This window comes from Acanthochromis polyacanthus, chromosome 1 (genome assembly GCF_021347895.1).
Source record: "Acanthochromis polyacanthus isolate Apoly-LR-REF ecotype Palm Island chromosome 1, KAUST_Apoly_ChrSc, whole genome shotgun sequence".
In the NCBI taxonomy this organism is placed as follows: Eukaryota; Metazoa; Chordata; class Actinopteri; family Pomacentridae; genus Acanthochromis; species Acanthochromis polyacanthus.
Window position 1 is genome coordinate 63,555,372 of NC_067113.1, and position 12,736 is coordinate 63,568,107.

General features: G+C 43.2%; 2 protein-coding genes across 3 annotated transcripts in view; one reads left to right on the forward strand and one right to left on the reverse strand.

Annotated features, from left to right (window-relative positions):
• Nucleotides 1-12,736, forward strand: part of il15ra (interleukin 15 receptor subunit alpha) — a 31,579-nt gene that overhangs the window by 14,189 nt on the left and 4,654 nt on the right. For both annotated transcript variants that reach the window (XM_022214972.2, XM_022214973.2), the window contains exons 4-5: nucleotides 9,016-9,105; nucleotides 9,892-9,993. In XM_022214972.2, the coding sequence (XP_022070664.1) occupies nucleotides 9,016-9,105; nucleotides 9,892-9,993 (192 nt within the window). The remainder of the gene's footprint in view (nucleotides 1-9,015; nucleotides 9,106-9,891; nucleotides 9,994-12,736) is intronic.
• LOC127535653 (uncharacterized) lies at nucleotides 1,032-5,263 on the reverse strand. Its single transcript, XM_051954061.1, has 4 exons — nucleotides 4,681-5,263; nucleotides 2,479-3,557; nucleotides 1,912-2,228; nucleotides 1,032-1,745 (listed from the first exon to the last, which is right to left on the reverse strand). The coding sequence occupies exons 1-4, from the start codon at nucleotides 4,924-4,926 to the stop codon at nucleotides 1,390-1,392; spliced, it is 1,998 nt and encodes a 665-aa protein (XP_051810021.1). The 5' UTR covers nucleotides 4,927-5,263; the 3' UTR covers nucleotides 1,032-1,389.

Below are 12,736 nucleotides of genomic sequence, written 5' to 3' on the forward strand. Positions count from 1 at the left end.
TTGATGCGCCTTCCTACAAACAGCATGAACATGAAAGTAGAAAGACAGCTTGTCATCAATATTAGTGCCGAGACATTTATACGTATGGACCCGCTTGATGGCTTGATCCTCGATGACAAGAGCAGGGAAGACTGATTAATGTTTCCTAAAGTCTATAAACATTTCTTTAGTCTTAGACACGTTGATGTGCATAAGGGATTTGGAACACCAGTCAGTGAATTCCTTCAATACAGGGCCATGGTCAGGGTCGTCACTACTCAGCAAGGACACAATCACTGAGTCATCCGCAAATTTCAAAATGTGATGCCCCACATGTTGGCTGCGGCACTCGTTTGTGTATAAAACAAACAGTAAAGGAGAAAGGACGCAGCCCTGAGGTGATCCAGTGGAGGAGATAAGGGTGTCTGACAAAACACCATTGACCCTCACACATTGTAGTCTTTCTGTTAAAAAAATCCATTAGCCACGCTATTAGACCAAGATCAATGCAATGGAAGTCCCTTAATCTTTCTGCTAAAATGTGTGGCTGTATACAGTTAAAAGCAGATGAAAAGTCAATAAATAAAAGACGGGCAAAAGTCTTGGTTCTCTCAAGATGAGTTCAAAGGTGTCAAAAGTATTTGCATTCATTACTTAAGTAGAAGTATAGATAATAACGTTCAAAAAGACTTTTGTAGAAGTTGAAGTATCAACTCCAGCTTTTTACTCAAGTAAAAGTATAAAAGTACTGATTTTAAAACTACTTAAAAGTATAAAAGTAAAAGTAATGTGAGGGAAAAAATGGCTAGAGTGCAATCATAAAACACATTTTCTAAAAGGTTATAACGACTAATGTTGAAAAATTTGGAATGCACTAGAATAGGCTATCTGTTTCCACCTCATATATGTCCATTGAAAAGGAATGCATTTTAGTAAATATATATTACAGAATCATGTGTGTGTACTACTGACAATTAACACGTGTTTCATGGAGCAGCAAATATGATGACTAGTTGTTGGAATGGTGCAAATAGTAAATCATCAGACGCATATTATCAATTAACCTTTATTGTGCCACATTCCTGGTCATGCCAATTTCTGTAGGTAATCGCAACGATTCAAATTTAAGGAGATGTAACAGGCACTTTTAACATAAAGACTGACATCAGTCAAGCAAAGGACAAGCAACAAAGAGTTACCAATAGTCTTTGTTCAGCCACAAAAGTAGCTGGTTCTCAAAGTTTACTGAGCCAATGCACGCTCTTCTTGGCCTGAAGATCAGCCCTGCAACACTGAACTGGTCATGCCCATTTCTGTAGGTAATCGCAACAATTCAAATTTAAGGAGATGTAACAGGCACTTTTGACATAAAGACTGACATCAGTCAAGCAAAGGACAAGCAACAAAGAGTTACCAATAGTCTTTGTTCAGCCGCAAAAGTAGCTGGTTCTCAAAGTTTACTGAGCCAATGCACGCTCTTCTTGGCCTGAAGATCAGCCCTGCAACACTGAACAGTCTTTCACAGGCTGCTGAGGCAGGGAGTGCCGTATTAAGCTTCAGTGATAGGTGGCACACAGCTGGGAAGGACTTCATCACCTCTGTCATGTCTCCTGGGCACCCCAGGTATGCATCCAGCTGCTGGGTCTTTTCAAGGGGGCCAGTCTTCTTTAAGGAGGAAAAGAAGTCCTCTTCCTCAGATGACAGGGAGCCCTCAGAGACAGGATTCCTTTCCTGACAGCTCAAGTGGCTTTTTATGTAGTCAAGGCCTGTGGAATAAAAACAAAAATCCAAACAATTTACATTATATTACAGTGTAGTAATTGTGCCATTGATTGTTCTGTGCGTGTGTCGTTAAATGTCATTTCAAACTCATTTCACTGTCCCCAAAGAAATTACACATATTAAGAGCAAGTTGAGAGGTGAGATACTTACCAAGTTTCAAGATGTTTTCATCACTTGTCCAGCAGGTTTTAAATTTGGGAACCAGAATGGCTGCGGCTATCAGCTCTGGATCTGCAAGCATTTCTCCGAAGCGTTTTTCAATGCCAGAAAGAAGTGCAGCAATCAAAGGCTCACAAAACTTGGAGGTGACCTGAAGGTTCTGGAGCTTGGTCTTTAGTAGAGTTATGGTGGGGAGCAGCCATCCCATCTGCACACTGGTTTCTCCCTGAAGAACATCCACTGCCTTGGCCACTGGACTCATTGTCTTCACATATTCTGCAAGAAATGCAAGTTCCACTGGAGTAAACCTGCACAAATAAAAGAAAAATACAACATGGAACATTTAGCTTACTTGATATAGAACCTTTAACTGAAGGAACTGATAATTAAAAAGGAAAATACTGTCATCTGAGACTTTCAGAAATTTAGTTATGTTGCTACAAATAACATCCAGAGTAAACATGGGGACTGCATATTGTGCATTCAAAAGAATAAAATTGTGACAGTGATTGGGTAATCTCTTTATTAAAGGCAGAAGACAGAAAAACAAACACTTACTTTTGTATATCCAGCTTACTGCAGACAGCTGCAAGTGCTCCTTCACCTTGTTCTCTTGTTATTCTCACAATTCTTTCCGCAGCGGAGAAGAATGAATTCCACCTTGTAGCAACAGGCCTTATCAGTTGGAGTGTGCAGTGGTCTTTAATCACTTCAGATGCGATGGTTGTTCTTGAACTTTTGTTCCACAGGCTAGAGCATTTGGCAAATGTGGACCTTGATATGCGCTTGTACAATGGGTTGTCCTCTGCTTTTGAAGCATCAACTGTGGACACCAGATTGAGGAGGTGGCAGGCGCAGCGATGGTGCTTGGGTAGTTGATATTCCAAGTAGTCATCTTTGTCCAAAAGGGCTCCAGTATCAACAAATTCAACACCCTCAATGCTTTCTTCTTCTTCATCAGTATCATCATTTTGGCCACCATCGTCCTCTTCTTCAGCACGCTCTCCTACAGGTTCAGGATTGTTGTTCTTGTCAGTCTTCCCATAAACTCTGAAGGCTTTCAGGAAGTTCGATCCATTGTCAGTTGTAGTGCGAATGATCTTGTCTCTGATATTGAATTCTGTGTGAATTTCATTTAGGGCACTAGCCAGTGCAGAAAATGTGTGTGACCCTTTAAGTTGCTTGCATCCCAGGGCAGCACAGAATCTCTGCATGGTCTGGGAGTTAAACCAGTGCGCTGTGACACCAATGAAACTGCGACAGTGTGCTGTCCAGCAGTCTGTTGTTGTTGCTATGAACTCAATTTCACTAAGGGCCGCTTTCAGTTTGCTTTTCATTTCAACAGCGGCATTTGTGACTTTGTTGACAACAGTATTGCGTGTCATGACATTTGTATTTGGCTGAAGATGTTTCACAAGATCAATGAAGCCCTGTTGCTGAACAATGTGCGGTGGGTGCAAGCCTTGGACAATGAATTTGAGAACTAATTTGTCCACACTTGCCTGGGAAACTTTACGAGTCTCCCACAGCTTGGTTTGTTTGGAGGGTGGGGCCAAAGAATCTTCAGCTGATGTCTTCCTTTTGAGGGATGCTGAAGTGAGTTGCTTGTACCTCTCCAGATGAGTAGGGTGTTTCTTCTGTGGAGAAAATGAATGCACAGGCACAGATTGAGATTCACATCATTGAACTCAAACCACAAACTCAGACTGTATGGGACCTCTGCTGTATTAAATATCATTCTTGAAGTTCATGAATGAAGGTTAGATTACAAGTTAGGGAGTAGTTTCACTTGTCTATGTAATTATGTTAAGCAGACCAAACTCTCTTAGGACCACAGGCAGGTGCTGGCATTGCTGAGATAATGGGACATTAATTAGTTTTAAACATTTTAAACACATCAGCATTTGGCTGAAAGTTGGGCCTCTTTACAATGACCCATATGACATGCCCAACACAGGCACACGCACGTTCAAACACAGACAGAACTAGAAAAGCACTCGGAGAGCGCATACCTCCGCCATGCCATCTGTCTGTCTGTCTGTCTGTCTGTCTGTGTCTGTGTGTGTGTCTGTTTGTCTGTTAACAGCATAACTCAAAAAGTCATAGACGGATTTTCACCAAATTTTTACAGGATGTCCGGAAGAGCAAGAGTAAGAATCGATTAGATTTTGGAGGTGATCCGAATCACCGTCTGGATCCAGGAATCTCTGTCCAATTGAGAGATGGCCTGGCGGCCATCTCTCAATTGTCCTTCGACCTTCAAAAAATTCCTGGATCCAGACGGTGATTCGGATCACCTCCAAAATCTAATCAATTCTTACTCTTGCTCTTCCGGACATACTGTAAAAATTTGGTGAAAATCCGTCTATGACTTTTTGAGTTATGCTGTTAACAGACACACAGACACACAGACACAGACACACACACACACGGACGGACAGAGAGACAAACTCTGGTGATTACATAACCTCCTGGCAGAGGTAATAATTATGCAGATTCTTGTAAACTGCCTGCCTTATTTACCAGCTGCGGAATAGCTCCGCACAGTTAACTTACAAATATTGCATATAACAACAATACAAGCTCAGAAAACATTTGGCTAACGTCGAATTTTAAACCTTACACGGAGCCCACCAAACAAACTTGCAACATTGAATCATAAGCTAGCATGCAAAGCATGGCATGTCTTAGCATTTACCCAGCCATAGCAAACATTGCAATTTTACTATTAGTAGATCACGACTGAATCTTAGAACTTACCTCAATATGCTTCTTTAAATTTGACGGTGAGTTTTTGAAAGCCATTAGCTCGTGGTACTTCGGTGCGCACAGTTTGCATTGCATGCGAAAAGAGTTGTTTTTGCATCCTGTTATATCAAAAAAATCCTCCAGATAAGGCCAGGGATGAACAAGGGTTGGTTGGTCTTCCTTGCCTGCACCCTCCTCACTGGTGCTTGGTTGGGAAAGCTCCTCGTCTGCCGCCACGGACATTTTCTCTTCCACCATTTACTGTATTAACACTTCTACATTCTGCTCCGGTGTGCGGGTGTGTAATGCGCAAGCGCGTTGCATCGCTTTAAAACCAATGGGGTATAGGAATGGTGTCACGTTGAGACTTCTCATCCAACCACAATTAAATTAATTCTATTCGGATGGCGGAATCTATCTGGATAGCCGGAATAAAAACAAGTCGAAATGAAGTAACGAGGCAATTTTTAAAATGTAAGGAGTAGAAAGTACAGATAATTACATGAAAATGTAAGGAGTAGAAGTAAAAAGTGGTCCAAAAAATAATTACTCCAGTAAAGTATAGATAACCAAAATATCTACTTAAGTAAGGTAACGAAGTATTTGTACTTCGTTACTTGACAGCTCTGGATGAGTTAAGACAAGATGTAAAAGGGTGGCTAATACCATACTGGAGGAGCATCGAGAAGAAGATGCAGAAGAGCGTCGGCGCAAGGACACAGCCCTGTTTCACACCGCTGGTTACAGGGAAGGCCTCAGAGGTGGCACTGTTGAAGCAAACTGTGCTGTGCATGTTGTCATGAAAGGAGGTGACAACAGACAACAGGTGTGGGGGACAGCCAATTTTCTGGAGAAGCTTGAAGAGTCCGCTCCTGCTGACCAGGTCAAATGCCTTTGTAAGGTCGATGAAGGCGATGAAAAATGGCATCTGCTGCTCCTGGCATTTCTCCTGGAGTTGGCGCAGTGAAAACACCATGTCCACCGTCAACCGGCCAGCGCAGAAGCCACACTGGGACTCTGGGTAGACGCGGGAGGCGAGGGTCTGCAAGTGGGTAAGGGCCACCTGGGCGAAGACCTTCCCGACGATGCTAAGAAGGGATATCCCACGATAACTATTGCAGTCACTTCTATCACCCTTGTTCTGATACAAAGTGATGATGTTCGCGTCTCGCATATCCTGAGGGATGTGTCCTTCCTCCCAGCAATGGCAGAGCAGCTTGTGTAGGGGCTCATGCAGCGCAGACTTCCCGCTCTTCAAGACCTCGGCTGGAATGCCATCGCTCCCCGGGGCCTTCCCACTGGCGAGGCAGTCGATAACTTTGCTGAGCTCCTCCTTTGTGGGTGGGTCGTCGAGCTCCTCCATCACTGGCAGGTCGGGAATGGCGGCCAAGGTGACGTCGGTGATGACGTTCTGTGTGGCGTACAGCTCGAGGTAGTGCTCCACCCAACGTTCGAGCTGCTTTCCCTGATCCGTGATCACATCGCCTGTCTTCGACTTGAGGGGGGCAGACTTTCTGGGGGCTGGGCCTGTCGCTTCCTTGATACCCTCCTACATGCGTCTTGTGTCTCCTGTGTCTGCAGCTTTCTGAATGCTGCCACAAAGATTTTGCAAGTAGAAATTGGCACAGCGGTGAGCAATCTGCTGAGACAACTTCCTGGCAGCCCTTAGTGCGGTGAGCGTGCAGGGGCAAGGGGAGGCCTTGTAGGCAAGCAAAGCTTGCCTCTTCCCCTCAGTCACAGGCTCCATCTCCTCCCAGTGGGCCTTGAACCAGTCAGCATTCTTGCACTCCTTCTTACCGTAGGCTGAGATGGCTGAGCTGTACACTGATTCACGGAGGTGAGGCCACCTTGAGTCAGAGGTTTCATCTCCAGATGTCTCTCTGGTGAGGGTCTCATCGAGATCTTTCAGGAACTACTGAGTCCTGATTGGGTTCCCGGTGTGGCAAGTGTTAATGCGCGGCCGGGATTTCTTCTTCGCGCGGTGGATCCTGCGAGGGATGACACACACCTTGCTGGCGACAAGGGAATGGTCCATGTCGCAGTCAGTACTGTGGTAGATGCGGGTGAGGAGGACGCTAGTCAGGTCCCTGCACCTAGTCAGGACCAGGTGGAGATGGTGCCAATGGTGGGAGTGTGGATGTCTCCAGGATACCTGGTGAATCTCCTTGCATGAGAAGAAAGTGTTGGTGATTCACAGGCCGTGGAAGCAGCATAGCTCTAGCAAGCGCTGTCCATTGTTGTTCATCTTCCCATGACCATAGGCGCCGTGGTAGGAAGGCCAGGCCTCTTGGTCAGCCCCCATTCTGGTGTTGAAGTCGCCAAGAAGGTAGAGAATGTCGGTCCTGGGAATCTTGGATATCGCTTCCTCCAGAGCCTGGTAGAACTGGTCCTTAACCTCAGGTGCTGCGGAGAGTGTTGGAGCATACACACTGAGGATGGTCACTGGGCCAGAGGACGTAGACAGCCGGAGAGACAGAATCCTCTCTGTACCTGCAAAAGGAGGCTTGATGGAGGCCATGAGGGTATTCTTCACAGCGAAGCCAACGCCATGCAGGCAGTTCTCCTCAAGGGGCTTGCCTTGGCAGAAGGAGGTGTAATTTTTTTCCATGAGGGTGCCACTGTCAGCGAGCCGCGTCTCCTGCAAGCAGGCGATGTCCATGCGGAGCCTGGAAAGCTCTTTGTCGATTATGGCGGTCTTTCTTGTATCATCGATTTGTTGGATGTCAGTTGAGAGGCCGGGAAACATGGTCCTTATGTTCCAGCTTGCGAAACGAAGACATGGGGTCTTCAATTTCTTTCCATTCTTTGTTTGTCTGTTTTTGCCTGGTGCGGGTGTTTTTTGGCCCACTCTTCGGAACTCTACTCTCCACGCACCCAGTGAAGCAGGTAAGCCATGGCAGAACAGCACCTAACTGGCTGGGGGCTGCCCGGCTTGAGGTGGGCGGTCGCTGTTCAGTGAGATTACAATGGTCTCTCCCACCGAAGGAGATGGCCCCTGGCACCCATTTCCTTCACCAATCGGCTGGGCTTATAACCGGTAACTGCACAGCTCCCGTGTTGTGTCGTCACATTTCAGTGGCGCTGGAGTGTCCTCTCCAGTGGAGCAACGTAGCCTGGGCAATGTATATGGGAGACGAGCTGTTGTCCAGGCAGCAATCCCCCCCTCTCCACGCTGCCATTGGATCCAAGGGAACAACAGGTGTTGATACAGCTTGCAGGAGTTGCCGGAGTGACGTTTAATGTCAAACCGCCTTCGGGACTCCAGCTCCTGATTTTCTGTCAGGGTTTACTCCCCTAGGCTTTCCCATGAGTGGGTAAGCCACAAGGCAGCGGTGGTTTTGAAATCAGAGTTATCCTTCTCCTAGATGAGCGGCCTTCCAAGGTTTACGAGCCCCATCTGCCCGAAACAACTGGTTTTAAGGCGCCAGTGATCTGCCTAAATCGCCCCCTCTTGTCAGTGAAAACAGGTCCGCCGTGCTTAGAAACTAAGCCACTCGTGAAGGCCAGGAGTAGGACTTTGTTGTCAGAGGCTATGAATTTGAGCATGCCTTGGGAGCATTTTGTAGGAAAAAGGGTGCTTACCCCTTGTTCCAATCCCCGGCAGTGTGACAACCCATTTTGGACCCTAGTTTAGTTTATAGCCTTCAGCTATTTGTAGGAGTCTTTCCTCTGAATGTATACCTGCAGCATCGGACAGCTGCAGAATACATATAAGCACCTCTGAAGCAAGGGAGCTGCACACATCTACACACACGGAACGAAGGAACAACACTGCTACTAAGGACTAAATCTTCCCCTATTGAACCGCTAGGGTTTGAAGAATGTGTGTTTTGATTTTGATGTATTAATTTGAAGAAATTTTGTGCCATCCACCCGTTGAGATCACAAAGACAATCTAAAACTAATATGTGTCATCTGCATAGAAACATGACAGTGTGAAATGTGCTTGTAGTTCTGCTACTTCATTTTGATTTATTTCATTATCAAATATTATTCAAATAAATAATTAACTGCAATATTATTAAACATTGTAAAACAACTATATTTCATAGTTTTTTTTTTAGCTTTAATTAGTTCGCTGACATTTAAAATCTAAATATATAATCAAGATGCCTCTCTCATTTATAAAAGATTCCTCTGTACTTCACAGCATCCATACACCAGGATGCTCCACACCCAGTATGGGTTTATTTTCTTGGACAGTAGTTCTGCAAATAGTTATAATGGTACCAGAAGCAGAAGCTTCAGTGTAGCAACAGCAGTAGAGTTTGCAGTAGAAATAATATCAGCAGTAGGAGATATTGTCTGACTTCAGCATTAGTAATACATTTCTCTTCTTATCATCAGCTACTCCCACCAGCCGACAGACAACTTGGAATACGAGCGTTTCAGTTTCAGAGGATAGAGGAACACACAGCGTTGAGCCAACCACACATGGTAAACAGTCACTCATGCTTTATAAGGTCACCTCCACAGTGTTGTTCCTGACAGCTGATCTGTATCAAACTATATGATTTTACAGAGAGCCAAAGCCATGGCATCAGACTACACTTTCTCAGTTCACTTGCTTCTTCTGTTCTGTTGATTCATGATGTTTATCGTGCAGGATCCATGATGTGAATTAAAGGCTGCTAAGAATATAAATAAGGTGAAGTAGTACTGTGAACCGCAGTTCTGAGAATTATTGTGAGCAGACATGAAGAAGTTTAATGGTTATGAATATCACAAAATTAACATTTCTTCTTGCCTATAAGTAAATTGACCCAACTTTGTGATACAGAGACAGACGTCCCTATATTTAAGTACAGACATCAAATCTCACAACACAATAGTGTTTAGAAACACAGCCCTTAAGTGTAGTTTGACTTTTTTTTCTTAGATTTTGGGTTCAATGTTCAATATAGACCTTGAATGACAATCAGTTGGAAAATGAAGTCAGAGTCTGGGCTGGGTTGGACCATGATACATATAAAATTGTGTCATCTGCAAAGAAATAGACACTAAGCAGTAGGGATAATGTTTTGTGTGTATAGTGTAAACAGTAGAAGACCAAGAATGGAGCCCTGTGGCACTCCATTACTGATAATATAAGGGCTTGATTCAGTTCTCCAGATGCTGTACATGACACATGATCATTTAGCTCACACTGCCTTTGATCCGAAAATGTAAGAATTGTTTTTTGAGTACCCACAGGAAAACTCATTCAGTCCTTTTTTCGTACAGGAAAAGTAGATTCTGTGACACAGACCCAGGGAATACAGAAGTTCACAGTTTCACCGATTAATGCCAACAGGTCATCCACGACATCTCCAGGAGTCCACAAAGGTAAATATGGTTATTTTACAAACTAATGTGGCTCTGCTACTTTAAAAAAACATAATTATTACTTTCATAATAAGTCAGTAAGATAGGCTCTTATTTGATAAATATTTTGCAAGATGATTAGGAATTTCTCTATTATTTTGTTAATGTTAATGTCTGTAAGACAAGAATTTAACCAAGTTAGGAAACGATGATTGAAAACTCGATGCTTCATCAGAAATATGATCAGATTCCAATTTGATTAGTCTTCTTAAGAGCAGGTATAGTGTCCCAAAAGTTATTATGAAGATGACTCATCTCATCATCTTGAAGTCATGGTTAGGTGAAGGAAGTAGTTCAATCAAATGTGATTTTGGTTGACTAAGTAACCCACCAGTCAGTGCCTAGTGAGTCATAAAGGTAGTGTAAATAAAAAGTAGCTGTACAGCAGTTGTTCCTTTAGCTTAAGAGTTTGTTTTAGAATTAGCAGCAGGATTTATGTTGGTACTGCTTTTTACAGTAAATGTTGTAGCAGTAGTGGTATTATTAAAAATAGTAGTTAATTGTAATATTGTTGAAGAATGTAGAATAGCTAAAACTAATGGTTGAGTTTATTTTCAGCTTTTATGAATCAGGGATTGAGATATTTGAGGTGGGAAGTAAACAGGCAGTTCTTAAAGCTGATGTGTTGGAGGCAGCGAAAAAAGAAAAAAAGAATCTGAGTGACTTTGACAAGAGCCAGATTGCACAAACTACTGGAAACCTCAATGCTTTCCACCACACAAAGGGTTAGAACACATAAAGCATCACAGCTTACTCCTGTTCACTGCTGAAAGCACCGACCATTGGCATATGAGTGTCAGAACTGCAGCACGGAGCAATGGAAGAAGGTGGCCTGGTCTAATGGAAAATGCTTTCTGTTTCATCATGTGGATGATTGGAAGCATGTATGTTGTTTGTGGGGAAGGGATGGCAGCAGGATACACTCTGGGAAGAAGGAAAGCCAGAAGAGGCAGTAAAATGCTCTGGTTTATGGTCTGCTGGGAAACTTTGGGTCCGTTGCTGCAGACCACATGCACCTCTTCATGAAAAGAGTATATGCTGATTGCCTTGATGCTGCAAAACAGAAATAGTTAGAAAACATGACTAAGGATTCAAGTGGTTGGCTTGGCCTCCAAAGTCCCTAGATCTCAATCTGATGGAGCATCTGTCGGCTGTGTGCTGGTAAAACAAGCCTAATTCATGGAGGTCCCACCTCACTAGTTCCAAGACTTTTTGTCCCTTGTTACGACCCAACCGCTAGGGTCAGCTGGGTGTATCAAAAATAACCAGATGTAATTAGCTAGATAAAGCAACTTATTGCTCAGTGACAGAAGTAACACAAAAGTGGTCAAATAGAGGAAAACAAGGCTAGTGGATGTTGCAAAATCTGTGCTTGCGCTAGCTATTCGCCACTTCGCCATAGGCGAAGCCTTCCTCAGGATGGCGAAGCCATTTTAGCATGTTTAGCCACAGTGGCAAAGCTAATTTTCCCTAATAAATGTGAAAAAAGGGTTAACTTACAACGGTTTCGTAATTTGCCGAGCAATAATCAATGAACATAACAAACCGCGTCTCCTTTACTGAAGAGCGCTACTGAGTATAACCGGAACGACCCGAATGCTTCCGATCATTAATAGATGCACACTGTCATGTGTCTCGTCTCAGCCAATCAGAAAAAAGGATTCGGACTAACCCCAGGAAGGCGTACAACAAGGAGGACAAGGAGAGGGCAATCGAAGAGTTGAAAAATCATTTTAAATAGAAAGATACTGAATTGTTTTTATAAAAATATCATATGTACAACAAATAGTGAATGCTGGGAAACTGTACAACACATGAAAGGTAAGATTAACATGAAAATATTGTTTAAATAGTCTAAGTCTAAGTCTTCTATGGCAAAAATAGTATTTTTGTTTAGATGAATCTCATTAGCTTTTTTCGTGAATCTCGTCAGGAAAGTAAGATTCAGTACTTTCTAGTCTTAACAAGTATTGAATGAGTATGTATTTTATGTTACAGTGACATGATTAATATATTGTTGTTTTTTTTTTACAAGAATTGTTGTGCATATTTCTTATTACTTAGAAATAAAAACAATCCAGATGCAAATTGTGTATGAGTAACTTTTTTTAATTAATATGTTGAAATAAACTGAAGCAATATTGAACATAATTTTTGGCCTCAAAATGCACCAGAATGCAGGAAAAGGACTCAATTTTTTCAAAATTTTGTGCGCCGCAGTACAGATACTGAAAAAGTGTGGCTAAACAAAATTCTAGCACTTTAGCCACAGTGGTTAGACAAAAATTATCCCTAGTGCAAGCAAATAAAACCAGATGTCGGCTAAAGGAGTTCTTAAACCAGCTAAAAAAACAAAAACAAAACTAAACTCCTTAGCCAAAGCTAAACACAGTAGCAACATCCACCATAAACAACAGAAGCCAATACAATGAAAATCAAATAATGAGTGACAAATGGGGCTGCTCAGTGGAGTAGTGGTTAGCACTTTCGCCTTGCAGCAAGAAGATCCCTGGTTTGAATCCCGGGGTGGGCCTGGGATCTTTCTGCATGGAGTTTGCATGTTCTCCCTGAGCATGCGTGGGCTTTCTCCGGGCACTCCAGCTTCCTCCCACAGTCCAAAAAATATGCTGAGGTTAATTGAGTACTCTAAATTGCCCGTAGGTGTGAATGCGAGTGTGATTGTTTGTCTGTATATGTAGCCCTG

Excerpts from the sequence above, each read along its gene's own strand:
- LOC127535653 (XM_051954061.1), bottom strand. The coding sequence starts at position 4,926 with ATGGTGGAAGAGAAAATGTCCGTGGCGGCAGACGAGGAGCTTTCCCAA. Across the intron at positions 3,558-4,680 it reads ATTTAAAGAAGCATATTGAG|AAGAAACACCCTACTCATCT; the intron begins GTAAGTTCTAAG and ends TTTTCTCCACAG. Across the intron at positions 1,746-1,911 it reads TGAAAACATCTTGAAACTTG|GCCTTGACTACATAAAAAGC; the intron begins GTAAGTATCTCA and ends TTTATTCCACAG.